Below are 20,921 nucleotides of genomic sequence, written 5' to 3'. Positions count from 1 at the left end.
AGCAAACCTGGCAGAGTAATAGGCAACAATTCATATATAAAAGCAGGACATATCATTATGCATTTCTCAATTTTGTTTTGCAATAACACTGAATAAGAGCAGAGTCTTTGTGTGCAGCCTGCTTTCCATTTTGGCCTGCTGGAATCCGTTGTTTATTGATCATGGAGTGATGCTGTGGAATCAAGCAAATCTATAATGAAGGAAGGGTTTGTTTCTTACAAAGGGAACCCTGCAATATCAAACAAATAGCACTTGGCTTCACCTTTAGTAATTACTAGCAAAACAGGCCACAATTAGTGGTAAAATTAAAAAATCAGGTGTAAATTCTACATCTGAAAATTTAGAATTTTTCTCCAACACGAAACTGCCATAAGCAGAAAATAAAGGGATATGAAAGAAAGTGATTTTTTACATGACAGATTTTTTTAATAGACTCTTCATTCTCTTATCAGTACTTTTTTTCAAATTGCCTAATTTCCTTTCTGTCCCCCTGATATTAAATCTATGAGATGGTGGACGTTGGTTAGGAACACAGTGGTGTTAACTTGGCCTATTGTCAAAGCTGACCATTTTTCAAAATTGTGTATGGGTTGGTTGATTTTTTTTTTTTTCATTTTACATTCCATTTCTTCTGAATTAGGTCTTTTGAATGTATTTGAAAAGAATGCTGTGTAATGTTCCTGTAATAATACCTTCCATTCAGTTGTGGCTATTCAGTCCTGCCATCTGTGGTATTCAACATCCTTCTAACAATTTCAATTTCTTTTCCCAGGTATAAGAAAAACCTTAAAGCACTCTATGTTGTACATCCAACCAACTTCATAAAAATCCTGTGGAATATCTTTAAACCTCTTATAAGGTACTTGGCAGTTTATTGAACACATTATTCCCGTTTAGTTCAAGGATGGTTTGTTCTCTAATAAGTTGCTTTTAAAAAGGCTCGAGGTAAAATATGTCAGGTAACAGCACAATACCCATTTAAACTGTGTGGGATTAATGGGTGAGGTGAGCTTTAGCTGGGGTATGAACAAGAGGGTAGAGTTCTTTGCTTTCTAAGAACAGGGAGTCTCAATTCTTAGCAGTTTTACCAGTATGTTAAAGTAAATATCACTTTAAAAACCAGTTATTCTGCGGACCACGAATGATTTTTTTTTGTCATGTTTGACAGCACTTCCCATAATGGAACGGGGGGTGTGACTGGAGTTACTGGGTGGTGCAGCAAAGTGGATAATGAATGGTTAACCCTCAGGGGGAGCTGCAGTGGTGACATGAATAGGAATGATACAATTGTGTGTTCAAAGTTAATGGATAAGCCCTGAAGTGCCTGTAAGAATTTGAAATGGAGGATATAACGGTGAAGGTGATGGATTTTACTGTGTGTTCTTTGCCTTTGCATGGGGGAAGTTGGTGCTACCTACAAGGAACCACCACCAGTGGGCAGATACTGATAAGTGTAAGGATGGCTGGGCTTGCTCAGCTTCTGCTCCCGAATTTCTGTCACTTCCCAAGTAATTCTGACATTTTGCTGATTATATTATGAGTGTCCTCAGGGCTGGAGGATGAAAACAGCAAATCTTGAAAAGCCATAATGAACCAACCAAAACCATCCACTGCAGGAACTTGCCATTGGTTCAATTTCTGACTGGTAGAAAGCTAATTAATTAGAGAAGGGAAGTTTAACTTCTAGGCAGGCTGGAACGTGTAAGGGGCATGTGAAAATAAAAATGGCAGCTAAAATCACTCCAGAATATGCTGCTCTTGAAACAAGAAGACTGATTATAGGTCTATATTTTAACTAGCAGTAAAATAAATGTCAGTGATCCAGGACATAGTGCAATGGTGAGAAAAGAAACAGGATGCCCAGTACCTGATGGTGGCTTAGGAATGGGGATGGGTTTGCATGGTTTGTTTGTTCCTGATTTGCTTTAGGATGGGTATGGAGAGCTTTCTAGAAACCAAAACGAAACAAACCCAACCAAACAACAAAACCAAACAAACAAACAAAAAAAAAAAAAGGGCAAAAAATAAACAACAACCCCAACAATCAAACAAGAAAAATTCTTGATGGATATTACAATACTCAGGAGAACCAACCTCTTTCTCAGAGGCAGCCAAGAGTTCCTTGGGAATAACTCCAGGCAAGGGGTTTGAGGACACTGATGATTTTCATTCAGTGCATGTTAATTCACTCAGTGTGATAGTTGACTTACAGCAATAATTGGTCACTAATTCTTGCAAAATAAAAGTTTACAGGTACCTGTTCCAAATACTCATTTTCCCTGGATCTAACTATGTGTAAACAAGTGAAACACCTTTTTTTCTTGGAAAGTACACTGGCATTGAAATCTTCTTTTGCTTTGAATATGAAAATGGGTGATCCTGATGAGCTGAAGCCTATCTGGCATAAACAATTCAAACCAGGGCTTGTCAGATGCAGCAGCATCAAACTGACCTTCTGAACACTCTGTTTTTGTCAGGATTGGTTGTTTTTGTTTGTGCTGACATTTACCACTGTGTACCTGGATACTTCTTTTGAGTCTAATTTAGTAACACTCTCTGTGTTTAAACTCTGTAACCAACAGCAACAAAGCTATTTGTACACGGGGACTGACAAAGTGATTGGAAATATGAGGAAACTCTGAAATGCTCCATAAGCCAGAAAGCAGGAATTAGCTGAAGCTTAGGAAAAACCTCTTTATTCCTTTTCTATCTTAATAGCTAAATGTCCACATGCATTGTGCATTTTGGGTTGACTCTAGTTTGGGTTTGTCAAGGAAGGGAAAATTTAAGGATATAATTTTAAATTTAAGTGTGAAAGGGCCCATGTACAATCTCCCTAAATTATACTCTCATTGAAGACTAAAACTTATTAACAGTGTTAATTTACTAGAATAGTAAATTTGTTCACAGTACCTTTCCCTTCCAGTTTAGATTAATCTTACCTTGGCAAATCATGCTTTTAATTTAAGTGTCAATATTAATCCAGTCCACAAAAGCAAGGGAGAAAAGCCCTCTACACCCTCTGTTTCCTACCTTTGCTGAATTAAAGCCCAGACTCATTTGCAGATGGTGTTGCCAATAAAAATAGCAGATGTAAAATAAATTTCATTATGAAGAAGCAAGTATTTATTTTTCAGGGGTCTGTTAGTACATTTGGTGTCTGTTGGCACATGGCCTAAGTACTTTTACATGATGTTTTAATGTGTTTGCCAACAACTGGACAAATAACAGAATTATTAGAGTGAAAGACAAATGGAGTAAGTATTTTAGCATTCTTTTATTTGAAAGGACTTAAGAAAATGTAAATGCATTAAATTTTTCAAGCTCCTGAGGTTGACTGATCTTCTTTCCAGTCCCAAAAGAAACCAGCAAGCAGGTTATGTGTTCAGTCAGGTGTATTTTATCCAAGCTGCAAAACAACAGTAAGAAGACCACACTGCTATGCATGAGCTCACAGAGACCACCCACCTGTATCACAAATAATACACATTTAGGTGGTGGTGGTGATGTGGCATTGTTAAGGAACAGCACTAATTCCTAATTCCTAATTACAAATTACTTCTGTGACCTGTCCTGCATTACCAGAGGTGATTAAACACTGAGTTCTGTGCTAGCCCGTGGCTTGGGCAAGCTGTTGGAAGCCCAGGCTGGTTTGGATCAAAGAGGCTCTGGAGAGCTCTGAAGTTGTGCATGCACAGACTGATACTCCTCAGTGTCCCAAAGCTGCTTTGCTTTCGGGAAAATTTAGCTCGTTTCAGTTTAAATCTAAAATTTAAGGAAGTGGCTGATGTTTGCGCCGTGTCCCACCAGGGGGAGCGTGTGTATGTGGATTGGACAATCCGGGGATAAACTCTGTCACACGCGGCTTTTCTGCAATTTCACCGTGGAAGTAAGGTGCAGGAAAGTGCACTTTTTATCATCAACACCTGCTGTTTTTCCTGGCACTTCAGCACAGTACAGATGCTTGGCGTTGTGGAAAAATATTGCATTATTTCAGACCGTGTGTATAAACGTGTCACTGACCCTTGTTAGAAAACCTCAGCCTGTACAGTCCTATATTCTGGCTAAAGCTCAAGGGCCAACTAGTGACACTTCAGATTTGGAAGTCTGGTTTGTACAGCTCAGAGAAAAATCTTATCATCCATGGTGTTTCCCAGAAGTTACCCAGCCCTTTTCAAAATGGATAAAGCTGGTGAACCAACACTATCAATGCCTTGAAAGTACTGCCTGTTGCTTGACTGATTTATGGTTTATTTCCACAGCCCCGTTATTTTGTCTTTAGGGTGGAATGCCTAAATAATACAAACACATTGTTCTGCTGCCTGTGTAACATTTTCTCCAAAGTTAACAGTGCTTTTAGTGAGCTTTCTAAATGCTGTGTGAAACCTGGGTTTCAGTGGCTTTTAAAAGGATGTTTTTCATATCTATGCAAATCACAAAACACTCAGATGGAAGGCAGTTATTTTTATTCAAATCAGACTCTCAGGCATGCACTGTATATGTTTGATCATATGAAATGAAACACATCTTACGTCTCCTGCTGCTTCAATTACAGTCTAATTTTGAGTTGCATCAGCACTTACATTTTTGTAATAGAAACTAAACCCTTTGTAAATGTTCCTCCCATGCTGATTTTTATACTACTTTGTGATTTTTTTTCTCAATATTTTATTTTTTTTTTTTTTTTTAGCCATAAGTTTGGGAAAAAGGTCACCTACTTGAACTATTTAAGTGAGCTGGCAGAACATCTCAAATACGACCAGCTAAATATCCCTCAGGAAGTCATCCGGTACGTGGCAAATGTAATCCACGTTGTCTGGCTTTTCCTCAGGTAGAGTTGCATCCTGTTCACTGTAATCTGGGCAGAACCTATTTCTTCAGCGATTAAAAGTCTAATTTACCTGCTTGTGCTTGGTTGGGTAAATTCTGAAAGCTGCATTGGCATCAAACATGTTCTGAGGTGCATCAGATGTTTAGTTTTCTACAGGTCTGGAACATCTCCATCTCAGTTGTGGAGCATTTCCTTCGTGTCATTGCAACTTCTCTGTGAGCGTCAGCAAAACCAACCCACACGTTGTTCCTGCTTATGAGCATCGTGTAACTTCCTTGGGCAGAGCTGTAATCCTGACCTCTTTCCTTGCATATCGTAGCAGATTAAGTGACTTCCTTTCATTAAGAGCATTCCCAGTCAGCGAAGTGTTGGTTGATTTTAAACTTTATGGAGGTACCTGTTGTCAGCGGTTCCATTATTTTTATATGTTGTGCGTTAGGGAGGATTGCTGGAGTGGAGGGTGGGAGAGGAAAGGGAAGGAAATGCAGAGGGCTGTGCTTGTCAAGTGCCAGTGTTGGTGTCAATAACATCTCCCCAACACGGTGCTTTACATGGAAATGCTTTGATGTGCTGACAGGAAGTGATTTTGTGTCACTGCTGAATGAAAGGAACTGGAAGCTTTGATTGCGACTCTTGCTGATGCCTGGCAGGTTTTTACACACCTTTTGTGTAAATATGGAATAACAGAAAACACCTTGCAGCTCTAAGGTTATAAACTGGATTGCATGGTTGCCAAAGAAAAGAGGGTTGTGTTTTGAGTAGCAAATTATAGCGTGTTCCTATTTTTTGGACGTGTTTATTGCTGCGCTCCACTGGCTGAAGCAAAGGAGCTCTTCTATGTCGTGCTTAGGTATTCTACCACAAATACCACTTACAAATTTCCTCACGCTGAAATTAAATGCAAGTTCTGTAAGACCTGCAGAATATACACTATTGTCAGGAGATCAGCATCATGAGCAGCACTTACAGCTGTTCATACACACACTCTGTCATCCGTGCTGCACAGAAAATCAATGAAACCCTGATTTTTTTTTTTGCAGACATGATGAAAACCTTCGGAGGAAACAGAAGGGAAAACTGCCACCTGTGGTTAAGGTTCCTCCACCACGGCCACCTCTACCTACCCAGCAATTTGGAGTCAGCCTGCAATAGTAAGCCAGGAGATTTCAAAAAATATGAGATCTCTGTACCCTACAGCTTTGTGATGTGCAGGTTCACCAGACAGACTGCCTGCAAATAATTTGTTTGTTATGTGTTTAGTTTCTCAATCTCTCTGAAAGCCACAGAACTATGAGGCCAGACAATATATTTTGTGAGTTCAGGACAGGTCTCACAGTCCCAGTGACCTGCCTGATCTTCATGTTTCCATTTTCTCAGTGGTAGTCAGTGCACAACTTTTCTCCCAGTGGAGAACATTTTGCCATGTATGCCAGAGCCCTGAGCTAATGTGTTGCTGGTGGATGCTGGCAGCATGGAAGTGTTTTGGAGATATTTAGATGACAGATAGCAAAGCCAAAACGAAGCTTCAGGCTCCACAATGGCTGCCTAAAGCTCAAATGGATGCTTGAGCCTTTATACATTGTTGTTTTTTGTTGCTCACAGATTGTTCTGATCAGAGTTTGATGGAATGAATAAAATCACTCTCTCCCAGAAATGCCCTGACAGCTGTTTGCCTAGATTACAGCACTGTATGTGGCATAAAAAATGATTTACTTTGCAAGAGGAATGGGATGGCAATAGTACTTGCAAGATTCAATTTTGGTAAAAAACAACACACACACAAAAAAAAAAAAAAGCCCACAAAACCTCCTAGCTTCCTACCCACAGTCATTTCTGTCATCATTCTCTGTCATCCTCCTCAAAAAACAGCTGAAGAATATTGTTCACATTCAGCGAAGGCAATTTAGGCTGTCTGATACATGGACTTTTGTCAAATCCCCTCCCACCCCCAGTCTGCTTTTCTGGTTCTAATGATTCAGCTGTAAATGAGATATAAAATTACGTTCCCTCTGCTTTCTGGAAGGCCTGGAATTAGTACAATCAATACGTATTGTGTGAGAGCTGCTATGACATGAACTTTTACAGTACCCCTTTAGAGCTCAGCCTAACACTTGAAACATGGCTAACTCACCTCCCTAAGCCAGAGACTGTCTTTTAGGTGGGTTCCACTGGGTCATTGGGCAGGACAATGTTTTATGCCACCACATTAGTAAAGCCAGGACTGTTTTCAGGCACGAAGCTGTGTTACCATCACTAAATTGTGTCCTCACCGCTTGCCTTGGCTTTCACAAAGTATAGAAAGGATGATTACTTCAGAAAGGGCTTATCTGGGGGTAGGGAAACACCAAGCAAGGCCTTGCTATCATTTCTGTTCCAGAGGGTTCCAGCACTGGGGATGGAGGCACTGACAAACAGATGCTCTCCGTGTGTGGGTCCAATTCACAGCACTTGAGCACCCAAAATGGATGTACATGGGGATGGCAGTTCCTCCTGTCTGCCCACCCCTGTCCAGATTCACTCATCACCACTGGCAATTACAAATAAACAAACCCCCTGCAAGCTCTAAATCAGAAATAAAGGAATTAATTTAGAGGAAAGTAAAATTAGTGATGGATGGGGAACAAAATGTGCTGGGAGCTTCTAAAATCTGAACCAAAGGAAAAGGTATCAACTTTCATCTTGAGGAATGAATTGTTTTTGCTGATTCCCTCTCCTCTTATCATCTCTGCGGACTGTAATGACAAAATGACATCCCACCTGTGCCACGGATGGGGACAGGGGGCAGAGAAAATGTACAAAATTGCCACAACTGCCCAGCTGCTGTTTGCTGAGTGGTTATCATAAACATTTCAGGGTGCCTTCCTTTTGGCCATGATCTTTCTGCTTGTGCATGCTGGGCATGTGTGCCCAGGGAGGAAGGATTGCATTCTAAAGCAAACCTCTGCATGTCTCAGCAGGGAAAAAATGAAAGGGAGAGGGAAAGCAAAGAGAGAGAAAGATTATCAGCCAAGAATACTTAATGACACTTGAGAACAACGTGTGAAGGCCTTGTGTGGTAGCTGTCTGCTGTCTAGCAGTGAGTCACTGGGTGTGTAACGTGCTGCAGTAACTAATCAGGGATCCTAGAGTGGGCAGAACTCATTCTCTGTGTGCCAGGACAGACCTCTTGGGCCTGCCGTGGCTGCAGCAGGATGGAGATCCCTGAGTCAGTCCCAGCAGCTGTGCCATGCACTGAAATACTCTGTTCTGCTCCTCACCTAAGCAGAAAGAAGAGATGAGAGTAAGATGCCTCTCATTTCAAATCTCCCACGGCAGCAGCTGACCCCCAGTGTCAGTTTGTGTTGTCCATCCCGGGGCACAGCTGCTCATCTCACCCTCCTGGCTGCTGACAGGATCCACAGAGAGAGGCTGGAGGGGTAATTCCATTGACCTCTGAGCTGCTCTGCTTTACAATACCTGCACTAACGTCCCTGCGATTTTTTCTGTCACCTCAGGTCCAGCAAAGCCAACCCTGGGTCCCACACACTCTGAAAATACACCCCCCAGCTTGCCCAAACAGAACAAACCTTTGCATGGGACTGTCAGTGGACACCCTACTCCATTTTAAAACACCATTTATCTGGAGAACCTCCTTCACTGTACTGGGAACAGAACCTTTCTTCAAAGGGAATCCTGCAGAAAATGTTAGAAGTGCAAAAACACCACCTTTCTTCCTAGGGGGAAAAAAAAGAAAAGTTGTGTGTAGGTTTTATTATTACAAATTATAGCCCAGTTATTTGTCTCACCTCTGACAGACAAACTAGTGCTCAGCAGGAGCCGGTGCTGTAAATAATCAGTTTGCTATTTATACACTGAAATGGGAAACACATTTATGGGTAACAATAATAATTAGAGAATGTTTATAAAAAGCTGCTGGGTTGCTATTTGGTGCCTCTGGAGTGAGCAGCTGTAAGAAAGCAAACACAATCAGTGCAACTTCAGAGAGGCTGAGAATGGGTTCCATGAGCCTAAATTGTCAATAATAAAGATGTAACAGCTTCCAAGCACATTAAATTCTTGATGATGTTCCCATTTCAGTCAATTAGGCTTTTGACTAATTTTGGTAAAAGCTGCCCTAAGTGTTTAGGGTCCTGATATGAATACATGAAATAAAATTATTTAACACACAAGGAGAGTGTTAGAACTCCCCTATTAGAAAAGCTAAAATTAGTGTGAGGGTTTTTTCCCTCACCTTGATTTGCTGCAGGCTTTTCCTCACTGGTATCCCAAACCCTGACCCCAGCAGTGACCTCATCTCCCAGCCCTTTTTCTTATTTAGTCTCTTACTGGAGACATAATTTCACAGGGGATTCCAACTTTGCATGCTATGCAAAGAACCCCTGGAACTTCCTTCCTTCTCTGGTTTATTAGCAAGACTAAGTTATTAATGGGCTGTACAGTCATTTGTTCTATGTTTTTGCAGCAGACTTAATATATAACATTGTCCACATAAATAAGTACTAAGGCTACTTTAAAGTCTGAGATTGGTCCTTTATGTTGTTGCTGATTACTGTAAAGTGTGGCATAATACTCTGCAGATACTCTTGTTATATTTTTAGGCTGCCAAAGACTTTTTTTTTTTAAATGAGGAGGATAATTGCAGAATTTTCTGTGCTGTCTAGATCAAGAAAATGCCATGTTCCATTTTTTTGCCTCAACTGTTCGCTCACGAAGGAGAAAGAAATCTCATTTCATGGAAATCATTCAAGGCGTTAATAATCTCACTGCCCCGCTTTGCCTTCAAAACAAATAGTACAATATCCTTTTAATTATACATACACTGGGGCTTAAAAAGAGCCAAATGACAAAGAAAAATCTGCATGATAAAAGGCTCCTAAACTTGCAGCATCCCTTGATCAAGACTTACTGGAAAGCATTTGCTGCAACCTCCTTCCTCCTCTGCCTTTAAGCTGCCTTGAAACCCCGTTCCACCAACAGCATCCAACCAAATCCAATCTCCAGCAGGGATAAAGTCGGATGGGAAAGACTCTTGTCTTGGGCACAGGCTCCTTAATTTGTGAAATTTAATGTATGCTCTCAGATTCCTCTCTGGGTTTTGCTCAGGCTGTTCTGTCTTACTTTGGACTCTTTGTCTATAAATGCCATTTAAAGGCTGTTGCTTTTTCTTTTTTCTTTATTTTTTTTTTCCCCTGACAGTATCAAGGACAAAAACAAAGGTGAACTAATCCCCCCAGTAATGAAGGAAACCGTATCCTACCTAAAAAGTAAAGGTGAGTTCTGGGTCAAAACTAAAGGTGAGTTCTGTCCTTCAGTAGTATGAAACTATATAACACTCAGTGCCTGATTCAGCAACAATTACAACTACACAGGACATGTTTATATCCTGAAAACTTTACTGGCAATTGGGCACTGTCTTGAGAGCTTTGATGGATAGGAAATAATTATTATCAGATTATTGTCTCACTCTGAAAAAAACCCCAAAAAACAAAAAAAAAGAAAAAAAACCCAAAACAAACAAGAAAACAAAACAAAACCAAACCCAAACAAAACCAAAATATTTTTAGGATTTATTTTATTTATGTATTTTAGTTATTCTTATTTATTCTAATTTATTTTATAGTATAGAATACATATAAAATAATATAAATATGTTATTTATTTGTATAAATTAAATATTATCTATAATAATCCTTAGGTTTAACTAGGGAATAGCAAATCTGGGGAGATGTCTTGAAATATTATACATGGTAAGCCCATATACTAGTGTTGGAGTAAAGTAGAATGTCCAATAAAAACCAGTGAGTTCTATTTTTCTAGGACCAGTAGCTATAAAAACTCACTTGGGAAAAATATTTTTGCTGGCATTTACAGACCCTTTGGCTGCAATTCATGTCTGTAGTTACATTATATATTTATATATTTATATATTTATATATAAATATTTATATATATTTATATATATATATTTCAAAAATACCCATATTTAAAATGGGAGCATCCAAGTCTGAGTTCTCTCTATCACCTTCAGGTACAGGGCAAAGAGAGGGTGGGTTTTGAACCTCTGCTTTTGCCACCAAGCTTATCTTACAGGTGACAGAGCAGAAACAGAGCACAACTGGCACAACATTACACAGGGCTGGAACTGGGAATGATTCCTAAGACCCCTGGAAGAAGGGTGTGGATTTTTGATAGGTGTGTCAAGTGAAGAAAATCAAAAAGGAAACATCACTGGCATTTAGTATGCCATTAAGTTTAGTTAACGTTTGAACGAATTTTGAGCATCAGCATCATTTTTAAGACAAAAACCAGGCTCACGTCCCTGTATTGCTGTTAGATGAGTTTTACCTGAAATTTTCCTCATTTAAAGAGCTATTTGTATTGACAGCACACGGATGATATAAAATACAGATTCTGAGTAAATTGTGTCTTTCTGTAGACAGAAACCTGCATCCCACAATATTCCTAATTCTTAATTTTCATCCTTCAGCGGTCGTCCTGAACAAAGTAAATTTTGCTTTCAGTGCTCAAACTGTATGTGAGGATCTCTGCTCACTTTAACTGTTGCCACCAGGGTTTGCTCTGAGTTTGAGCTTATTGGAACCCTAGGTGAGAAACTACAAACCTTTGAAAAACCTGTACTGAGCGGGCTTCACGTTTGTGAAGACCAAAGGGGGCAGGCAAGAAAAACCAGTGCTTCTCAGCTTTACTGCTGCTTTGGAAGGGAAATCCTGGCTTTGTTTCCGTCAGTGCAAGAAAATGTGGATTTAAATGAGGACGGAATAAATAGACATAGTCAGAAATTGCTGATTTATCTTCAAAATACCTGCAGCAGCCAAGGCTGGAGCGGGGCCAGTTCGGCTGTTAAAGGTATCAACTGATCTGCAGCAGGTGGGGAGCCCTTAACAGACTTTACTGAAGTGCCCGTGGCCCAAACTCGGGGTTTCCACTCAAACCCCCAAAGCTGTTTGGCTGTGCTGTTTCCACACTGGTGCTAATTATGAAAACCTTGCAGGTGGAGTTGTATCCAATATCGTGGCTGAATACAGGGAATGTAAACAGTTCAGGACTAAGGATGTTGAAGGCGAGTGAGTGGCAGCCTGAGACAATCCCTGTAATTATAATCCTAAGTGGATAATTAGAGCCTGTGTGGTGTATCAGTGCGTGCCCCATCTGCAGATGAAAGGCAGACTTTTTTTGTGGTTTAAATTGTTGTGAAACAATCATCCTTACATATATTTAGCTTATCTTAGTAGGCAAATACCTCTTCCTCCCTAATCACAGGAGTCAAGAGAGCTAAAATGAGGATGAATGTGCACTAACACTGTTACTTCTCTGAGCTGGTATTATTTAGGAATTGAGTGAAAATTTAGTCACTAAAATGTTAATTATTTTAATCTTTTGCATGTGCATAGGAGGAAGGCTTTGCATATCTGGCACGTTCTTGGGCTTATTTAAAGGTTTTAAAGAAATAGGAGGTTTATGGCCATCATTATAATGTGTTAGTGACAAGTAACTAGTAATTCTTACATTAATTTGAAACAAAACCTCCTCCATGTCTTGCTTTTGTTGTTTCTGGATGTTTTGTCCTATCACTGTTGCACCAATCTCATACTCTTCACTCTCAACAATATCTGAGTCCAGTTTTCTGAAGCAGCAAAGCTAAATGTGCAGTGCAGTTTTTAAAAAAAGCAAGTTTTCTCTCTCATGGTTATGATAAAGAAAAAAGGGGGGGGGGGGGTATCTCGACTTTGTCACTGCAGAATTTCTTCCGGATGAAATGTTTGTTACTCTGAAGGCAGGAATCATCCTTGGGCTCTCTTCAAACTTTGTCCTTTTTTGGTTAAAATTTCATCTGTTTGGTGTCAGCAGCATCAGCACAGTTTGTGAGGGATGGACTCTGGTGTGATGAGACTTCTGAACAAGCCCTGCCTTGTGCATCTGCACAGGTCAGGGGCACCAGTGCACACTCCAGGCACTTGCTGACCTGACTCTCTCATTTTTCCTCTCCGTCCTTCTGTGTCCCCAGGAAGGAAGGTCCGGGCTCTGTCAGTGCTGTTCTTTTCCAGCCAAGCCCAGGTTTGCTCAGAGCTGTCATGTTCCCTATCATAAAGAGATTCCCACAAAGCAGATTTCTGAACAGAGATGCCTTGTCAGGTGGAGTGGTTTGTGACGTTCCCAGCCAGATGATGCTTGAAAGCCAAGTACCTGCCATGCCAGGGCTGTTAAGCAGTGGGTGACAGACATGCATTTTTTTGCACTTAGGATTGTAAGTGTGCAGGTATCTGTTGTACCTGCTGTCTGCTATGATTTTAAGTCTTTCCCCAAAGCTGGAATATCTCAGTTGTGCCGGTCGCTGTGCTGACAGCCCCGGAGGGTGACTGGCAGCGTTCTTTGCACTCCAGACGTGGCTGTGAGCACAGTGAAAACTCCAATTCATCCTCTGGAAGTGACAAACCCTCACTGTCGTTCCCCTGTTCCATTTGATTCTGGCAGAGCTTCCAGCCTTGCGGGGTTAGCAGGGAGTGGGGTTTGGTTTCCACCCCTGCTGCGGTGTTTCCACTCTTTCTTCCTGTTGCTGCATTTTCACATCTGTTTGCCTGAAGCCTGTTTCTGAAACTGTGGCATCACAAAAGCTCCTGCAAAATCGTGCTTCATCAGCAGGGCTAGGAGTTCTTGAAACATCAGAGACCCTCTGATGTCCACTCTGTGCTGCTCGGGCTCTTATTTCTTGAGCAGCTCTGGAGCAGGAGCTGTGCTGACACTCCTGCAGCAGCGAGTACCAGGCTAAGGAGGCTTTCAGTCTCTGAAGTTACAGAATCACAGAACCATCAAGGTTGGAAGAGACTTTTAAGATCATCCAGTCCAACCATCAGCTCAACACCACCACTGTAATCCCTAAACCACTAAACCATATCACCCGAATCGTAGTGGGACAACTGGGAGTATCTCTCCGAAAGACTCCTGGTTCACCCACCCTTCTTCTTAACCTAATGACCCCAATCCCTTTGACAGATTCCTTGGGGTCACATTCTTCCTCCTTGGCATTTAAATTTTGTGTCTCATTTACAGACAACACTGTTTGCAGAAGTTCCTCCTGCTGGGGAGTCACTGTCACCTGCATAAATGAGCCAAAACTGCCCTTCTTGTACCCAGTTCGTGAGGGGGCTCTGACAGCAGCAAGCACTGCCTCATCCCCAAAAGCAAATTAACACTGTTTTGTATTTTAGAAACAAGATCTGTTATGGTTGATGCCTCAGACACTGTTAAAATAAACACAATATACCCCAGTTTCTTAATTTCTCTAATTTTCAGGCTGTTTTTTCAAGGAGGGAATAAAATGTTGCCATTTTGCCACTTTCATTCTAGCTCCATTTAAAAAATGTTTTTAATACTCAATTTTAAAAATGCCTAATTTTGGTTTCTTCTAACCTTCACAGGGAAGAATTGCTTTCCTAAAATGTGTTCTGAGTATCTGAGAAAATTATTAGCTCAGTAAGACTAAACCTCAAGGTTCATCTTCTGGACCAAACCAGAGAAGTGCCCTTAATTTCAGAAGGAAAGGGATGGTATCATCCTGAAGCCGGCCAATGATTTAGTCAGGCCAAAGAGGTTTAACAGCACATTTGTGACTTGATCTTCATAGTAACCAGCAAACTAGAGGATGTTTTTTTTCCTATGCACAGCCTCAAACCCACAACCTGTCCAGCCCTCTACTTATAAATGAAAAGCTTGACTTGCTCTTGCACTAAATCAGATTTCTTTGTGCGTTTACTATCTTCTCTCTACCATGCCCTGAGAAACTGCATTGCTTAATTAAATATCCACTCTCTTGTCAGAACAATTCATGAGTGTTTCTAACCTGGTGTCGTTCCTCTGGTGGGAATGATCTTGATGTTTTGCTCACAGGCCCTTTTCTCTGAGAAGTCCAGCTTAGCCACAGGGTGGTAATTTTCTTTCTCTGGTTAATATGTCCCCACATGTCCTCACCATCTATTTGGTGCTGAAATGAGACTGTCACTTCTGAGCAACTATTTTAGCAGCCAGGGATATAAGTAATGCCACTCCGTGGAGGATAAAACTGCACGGCAAAATTCGTATTTTGTTTGCAAACCCCCCAACATCTGGAGGTCAGATCACAGCTTTTAAGGGAATTTTTATTTGATTCAATTTGTGTATAAACTGCACTGTTCAGACCTGCATGAAGATGTCAAACAGGTTACAAAGGGCAGGGATGTTGTTCAAGCCTATCTCAAACATTAATACACTGTCATTTGTTCTGTTTTGTTTTGTTTTTTTTAAATACATTGGTAGGATTATTATTTTTATTGTTTTTTACGTTGTAGAGAGTACCCCCAAAGGTATAAACAACATGCTTGTTCATGTTTAAAAAAAAAAAAAATTAAAACCAAACGTAACCTGCTGTGATTGTCACTAAAATTTCCAAGATTTAATAACATTTGCATTCTATAAAGAGGCCATATAAGGAAACAGCTACAGCAAAATTTCACGGAGAACTGATTACTAAAGAGCTGGTGTGAGATCAGCAGCAGCTCGGAAGTGATGGGACAATAAACTCACAGTGAAGGAATCACACCAGAGAATTGCAAAGCAGAAAAAATAACTGTCCCCTGTAGGAAAATTATCTCACAGTGGCCCCCGTGGCCCAGTCTTTCTCTCTTACCTCACCAATTTTGTTGACTGGAAGTGCTTTGCAGCACAAAGATTTTGTTCTGTGCTGTCTCCTGGTGCCACAGGAGAGTCCTGGGCGATGACTAAGGCTTCCAAATGAAATGGTAATAAACCTGCTAGAGGAGTTCAATGATAAAGTAATAAATGTCCTATTGTATGATCATAATGACAACTAAAGCTGTCCTTTATCTGTTCAATAGCAGAAGCAGTGGTAAGCAGTGATTAATCTTTCCTCCTCCTCCCTTCCATGAATCACAACAAATCTTGCTGAGGGAGGAAGTTTGTGTTCCATTTTTTAATGTGAATGAATACATCCTGGTGGTGATAGTCAGAATGGGTAGAGATGGATGGTTATGCATCCCGAATCCATGTGGATATGCTGCAGCTTTGCCTCCTGGCCTCAGCTTCCTGTGATCAATCAAATATCTTTTAAAAAATGCAACACTGGCAAAGCTTGACATTGGCCACGGGAATATTTCTGAGTTCTTGGCTCTTTTGTTTCCATGGGAATGTTTTTACCTGGGGTTCATGGAGATGAGATAAATCCCAAGACCGGTTTGTGTGCCATCAAGTAAAAACGAACCCTGTGATAAGCACAGTTTTTGTTTCTGGTGCTGAGGAATTGCAAATCAATTATTTTCAGAGGTGCCAAGCGTAAACTGAGAATATTCATTCATAAATTCTGAGGCTGGAGACTGTTTGGAACTGCAAGGACACAAACACACTGTGGATTCTGGGGAGGATGCCCAGCTGTACATCCTTGCTGCTGCTGCTCAGCTTTCAGCAGGGCTGGAGCTGTCCCTTGCCTTCCCCTCTGCCCTCCATCTGCTGTGCACCTTCTGCAGAGCAAACCACCTCTGCAAACTGCAGGCATCACACTCCTTCTTCTGCAGTCACTGCACAGAGCACCAGGGGAAGGAGGGCCGTGCAACCTCCTCCTCCTCAAACCCATGCCGTGCTCCAGCTTGGAAAAAAAACAAGAAATCTCAAATTTGTCTGAAGATAAAAGTTAATGCTGCTTTGGGCATTTCATAGATATAAACTCTGCGGTCCTCGTATTAGAAATAAGTTGGTTCTAATTTTTAAAAATGAACCTTACTGCAGTTAGGTGAACTGCGAGAAGATGTCTAGATGGGTTGTATTAATGAGAATGAAAACCACTTCCAAATCAGGATGGACACTTCCTAAGATTTGGCAGGACCCCAGTCTAAAAAAACATTTCCAAACTGAATTTGGGGCAGAAGGAATTCAGATGCTCACTCTTTGCCATTTCTCTTCTGAAAGCAGGCAAATTAACAAAGGTTTTTGATGCCAGCAACCCTCAAATCAAGGATGATTGAAAGAAAAAGAATGTAATTTTCTCGTCTCTCTTTCTCTGACAAGTTGCAGCAATGTGACAGCATGTGTTGCTTTAATTTATCTTTATCAGTTTTGATTTTCTGTGTCTTTCCTGTGGGACAACTGATTGGGGAGGGCATAGAAGGGGGGTTAAGTATTTTTAGCAACATTTTATTAATGCAGAGTGTGACACAGTTGTGTCATGGCACTGTGAAATTTTGTCTGCTGTAGTAAAAGCCATTATATTTCAGTGTGGAATGAAGTGCCTGCCTGTTTTCATTTGTGATTACTGACATTTCAATAATTACTCAGTTAAGTTCTCAATCGCAGCATCACTTTTCATTGAGCACAGATGGCTCCCTCACTGCTCGCATACTATGTTCTTCCATATAGCACTTAATATTTAGAATAAAATTCCACTCTTTTTGGTCTGGAGAGTTCAGTGCAGGGCAGCAAAAGCCCATGGATCTCCATGTGTATCTGTAGTTTTGGGGAGAGGGGCAGGGAGCAGTTTGTGCTGAGTTATTGATCCCTGGATGGGCCATTCACTGAAGAGTTGGACTCGATGTTCCTCGTGGGTCTCTTCCAGCTCAGAATATTCTGTGATTCTGAGGTCTCAGCAGAGGCTCTGCAGCGTTGGTGGAATGGTGAGTGGTGTGCAGGTGTGTGTTTATCACATCTGCTCGTCTCTGCCACCCCCTCACAGTGTTCTGGCAAGCACTGCTGCTCCAGGGTGGCTGTTCCCTGGGGAATGTGTTACCCACGCCGTTCATGGCAAAACAGGAGAAAAAATAAACTCTCTTTACAGAGCCAGCTGACAGGAGCCTGCTGTAAACAGGATTTCATAGAAGAACACTGCTAACAAAAATTAAATAGGCTGCTTCAAAATTATTCCTTGAAAGGGCAAAAATGGGTGCTTTGAGCTGTAATGCCCAGGATTGCCTTCAGCCAATTTTGTTCCCTCCTCCCGTAGCTCTGGTGGCTCTGATGTGTATTTTCTGTGCAAGAAGAAGACAAAGTGATTTATTTTGCTTTAGTGTGTGCACCTTGTGTTAGAAGAACTGGGATTTTTTCCCACAGTGTCTGAAAAGAATCTGGGTTGGAGAAGGTGTTTCCTGACTGTGTGTAAGACTATTTATCCATCACAGGGAATAACCAACGAGAGGCTTTGGGTCCCTTTCCTCCTTCTCCTCCCTTATTATGGGACCACATGCTAGTGCTGTTCAGGTTATGTGACTTGAGAAAGACCATCATTCAAATCATGCTTTTAGGGACCCTTCCCCTGCCCAGCTGAAACACAGAAAGCACTGGGAGCAATTAATAGAAATACAGATTTCTAAAATAAAGTGTCCTTTGCTCATGTGCATCACAAAAGTTCATATGCATCACAGAAATAAGGAAGCAGAAATTTTGACCACAAAAGTCAGAAAAATATAATGCAAAAAGGTCTGACATTGTACAGTTTATTGTTTATTGTTTTCCTCCTTCAAGAGCATAATTGCTGTTGACTATTTAAAAATTGCTATAATATCTTATTATCTGGCCTAAGCATTTTTTACACACACACACACACAAAAGAAAATATGTGACTTTCTTGCTGTTGTGGTTCTTTTTCTTTAGAAGCAGAATATAGCTTTTCCTTTTCCCTAAGAATTGCACTTACAATTAATTAGTGTCCTGTCATTTGGTTGGGTTGCCCACAAATGCCAGAAGCACTGGGGATATTCTACTTTGGTGGCTGGCACGTTGCCACTTGTGATCAAACAAATTGCTGAATATTGATCCCGTTTCAGCTGACCTGGTAAATGGATTCTGGGAGAAGCAGGGATAGTGCCTGTATCCCGGATTTCTGCAGATGAGGATAAAAGTTGTTTTCCACCTCCAAAACCATCCAGGAACAGCTGGATGTCATGTACCATCACAGTAACGTTGATGGGATGCAGGGCCAGACAAGTACAGCTGTTGTCTGTGCCACAGATTAATGTCTTTAATTAGACACTTGAAAGCTTAGCCAATAAAGGCATAAACACGTTAAGAATTGATATTTATTGCTCTGTAGTCCCTACAGCGAGATTCACGTCAGATAAAAACATTAACCATCAAACCAACTCCTGCAAACCAAATTGCAGGCGTTTATGATGTCCATTTGCTGAGAGACTTGTTTCCACAGAAAGCCTCTTGTCCACTGACAGGCAGCGTAAAATTCCCCAAATTCTGGGGAAATTATTGTATTTCTTGTTTGCTGAGGGCAGTGCCTTGACGAGCAGTTCACAGCTGCCACTTCCAAAACTGTCTTTAACAGGTTGCCCCCTAAATCTGAGGGAGCAGTTTTACTGCAGGGATGTTTATTTGCTGTACCCTGACTCAACTGAAACACAACCTGATGGAGGATAAGGCAAGGGCTCAAATATATCACAGTTATTGTCCACTTGGTTCCTTTAGTAACCACACGTGTCCTTCTTGGATGTTTCAGTTGGAGATGTCATCCTCCTTCCAGAACTGAGTGCATGGCTAAAGGTTTAATGTTCAACCTGGATTTAAGAGGCAAGGGCACACATTCCTAGGAAGTAACTGGGAGCTGTAATCAGCTGAATTCCAGCTGAGACTAAATCTAGTCTGTGGAGCACTTTCAAGTAGAGCTTGGGTTTGTGGCACAAGTCTCTGAAACTTGGCTATGAAAATGTATTTTAATGGTATATTATCAGCTCTTCTAGTATTCTGTAAACTCATGTACATACTATTAAATACTTGTCTGTAATTAATGGGTTCATTAATTACAGACAATTTAATACAAATAAATTTAATTATTTGCAAATAAACTTATAACAAATAAATTTAATTATAACAAATAAATTATAACATAACAATTATAACTTATAACAAATAAATTTAATTATTAATTTTTTGTGTAGGAAATACTCCTGCAACCCGGGTGAGCTCACAAGAATGACTGATTATCCTTCGTTAATGTACGACTTAATTTTTCTAGAATACCATAGAGATTCTTGCTCATGCAAAAAGACCCATGTGTACTTCAGCTGGAATACACAAACACTGGCTTCAGTCTGGCTGCTTATCTGCTGAAAGAGAAGCATGGAAAGATTAAAAATTAGATCTGATCTTCCTCACTCCCATAAAGAAAGGTCCAGCAGTCTCCCCAGGCAGCGGGTGGGCTGCCAACCCTCTCCAAACTGCAGCAATTTGGTGTTTTGTCAGACCAGCACAGGCTGATATTTTAGATTACTCTGCTTCCAGTAGGAATCCCCAGTTCAGACCATGAGTGAGTGAAGCTGTGTTACCTGCTGGAGGAACAGCAAAAACTGGAGAGCAGGAAGGAGAGAAAGGAGTTTTTTACCAAACTCAGAAGCAAGAAGTACCACAAGTCTCATGAAAAGTAGCCATTCTTGGCCCCATCCTGTTTTGTATAATAATTCAGATAAATTACTTACCTTGAAAGCTGTGATCCAAAGGAGATATCCTTGATTGGATGCATTTTATTGACATTTTCCTTCTGGAGCTGAAGCGAGGTTCCAGTTAGTCCACAGCATGAGATAGACACCCTTCAGGAGATTCAGAACAGAGAATTCAGGAGTGCCTCAAGACTGAAATCAGGTATTTCAAAATCCCAGGGGCAGGCAGAGTGCTGAGTCCCACTGACTTCCAGAGGTGGAAGGAGCAAAGATCTGCCCCAAAGTTGGCAGCTCTCCAGTGGCAAGAAATGGGTTCTTCCAACCAGAGATCCCGTGGAACACTCCCCAGCCCAAAGGACCTTGTCTCACCCCCTGGCAGAAGGAGGAACTTGGGGAATCTTTGCAAACACCCTCTTCAGCTTGTTAAAGGTTTAAGGCAAGGAGAACAGCAGGTTTACAGGTGTGGTTTGGGGTCAGTGGCAGTGGGTGTGTAAATCCTGAACCTGCTTCTGTGCCATTAGGTGCAATTGAAAGCTACTCTTAAACAAAAACTAGTTGTCAAGACTCTCTAAAATGCTTAAGGCAAGGCAGTAGTATTTCTGTGAGACCCATTAAAGAAAGTGCTGAAGGCAGTGCTGAAACATGATTTGATC

The 20,921-nt window shown here is 41.0% G+C and overlaps 1 protein-coding gene across 1 annotated transcript in view; it reads left to right on the top strand.

The window, feature by feature from the left end:
- Positions 1–20,921, top strand: part of ARHGAP8 (Rho GTPase activating protein 8) — a 60,147-nt gene that overhangs the window by 28,636 nt on the left and 10,590 nt on the right. Inside the window, exons 6-9 of the mRNA XM_027742682.2 lie at positions 773–859; positions 4,691–4,789; positions 5,872–5,982; positions 10,028–10,101. Coding sequence (XP_027598483.1) covers positions 773–859; positions 4,691–4,789; positions 5,872–5,982; positions 10,028–10,101 — 371 coding nt within the window. The remainder of the gene's footprint in view (positions 1–772; positions 860–4,690; positions 4,790–5,871; positions 5,983–10,027; positions 10,102–20,921) is intronic.

The sequence above is a fragment of the Pipra filicauda genome, unplaced genomic scaffold (assembly GCF_003945595.2).
Source record: "Pipra filicauda isolate LSUMZ 115617 unplaced genomic scaffold, ASM394559v2 scaffold471_size599564_pilon, whole genome shotgun sequence".
Classification (NCBI taxonomy): Eukaryota; Metazoa; Chordata; class Aves; order Passeriformes; family Pipridae; genus Pipra; species Pipra filicauda.
Note: the sequence above shows the minus strand (reverse complement) of the source record. Positions and strands in the feature narration are given on the sequence as shown.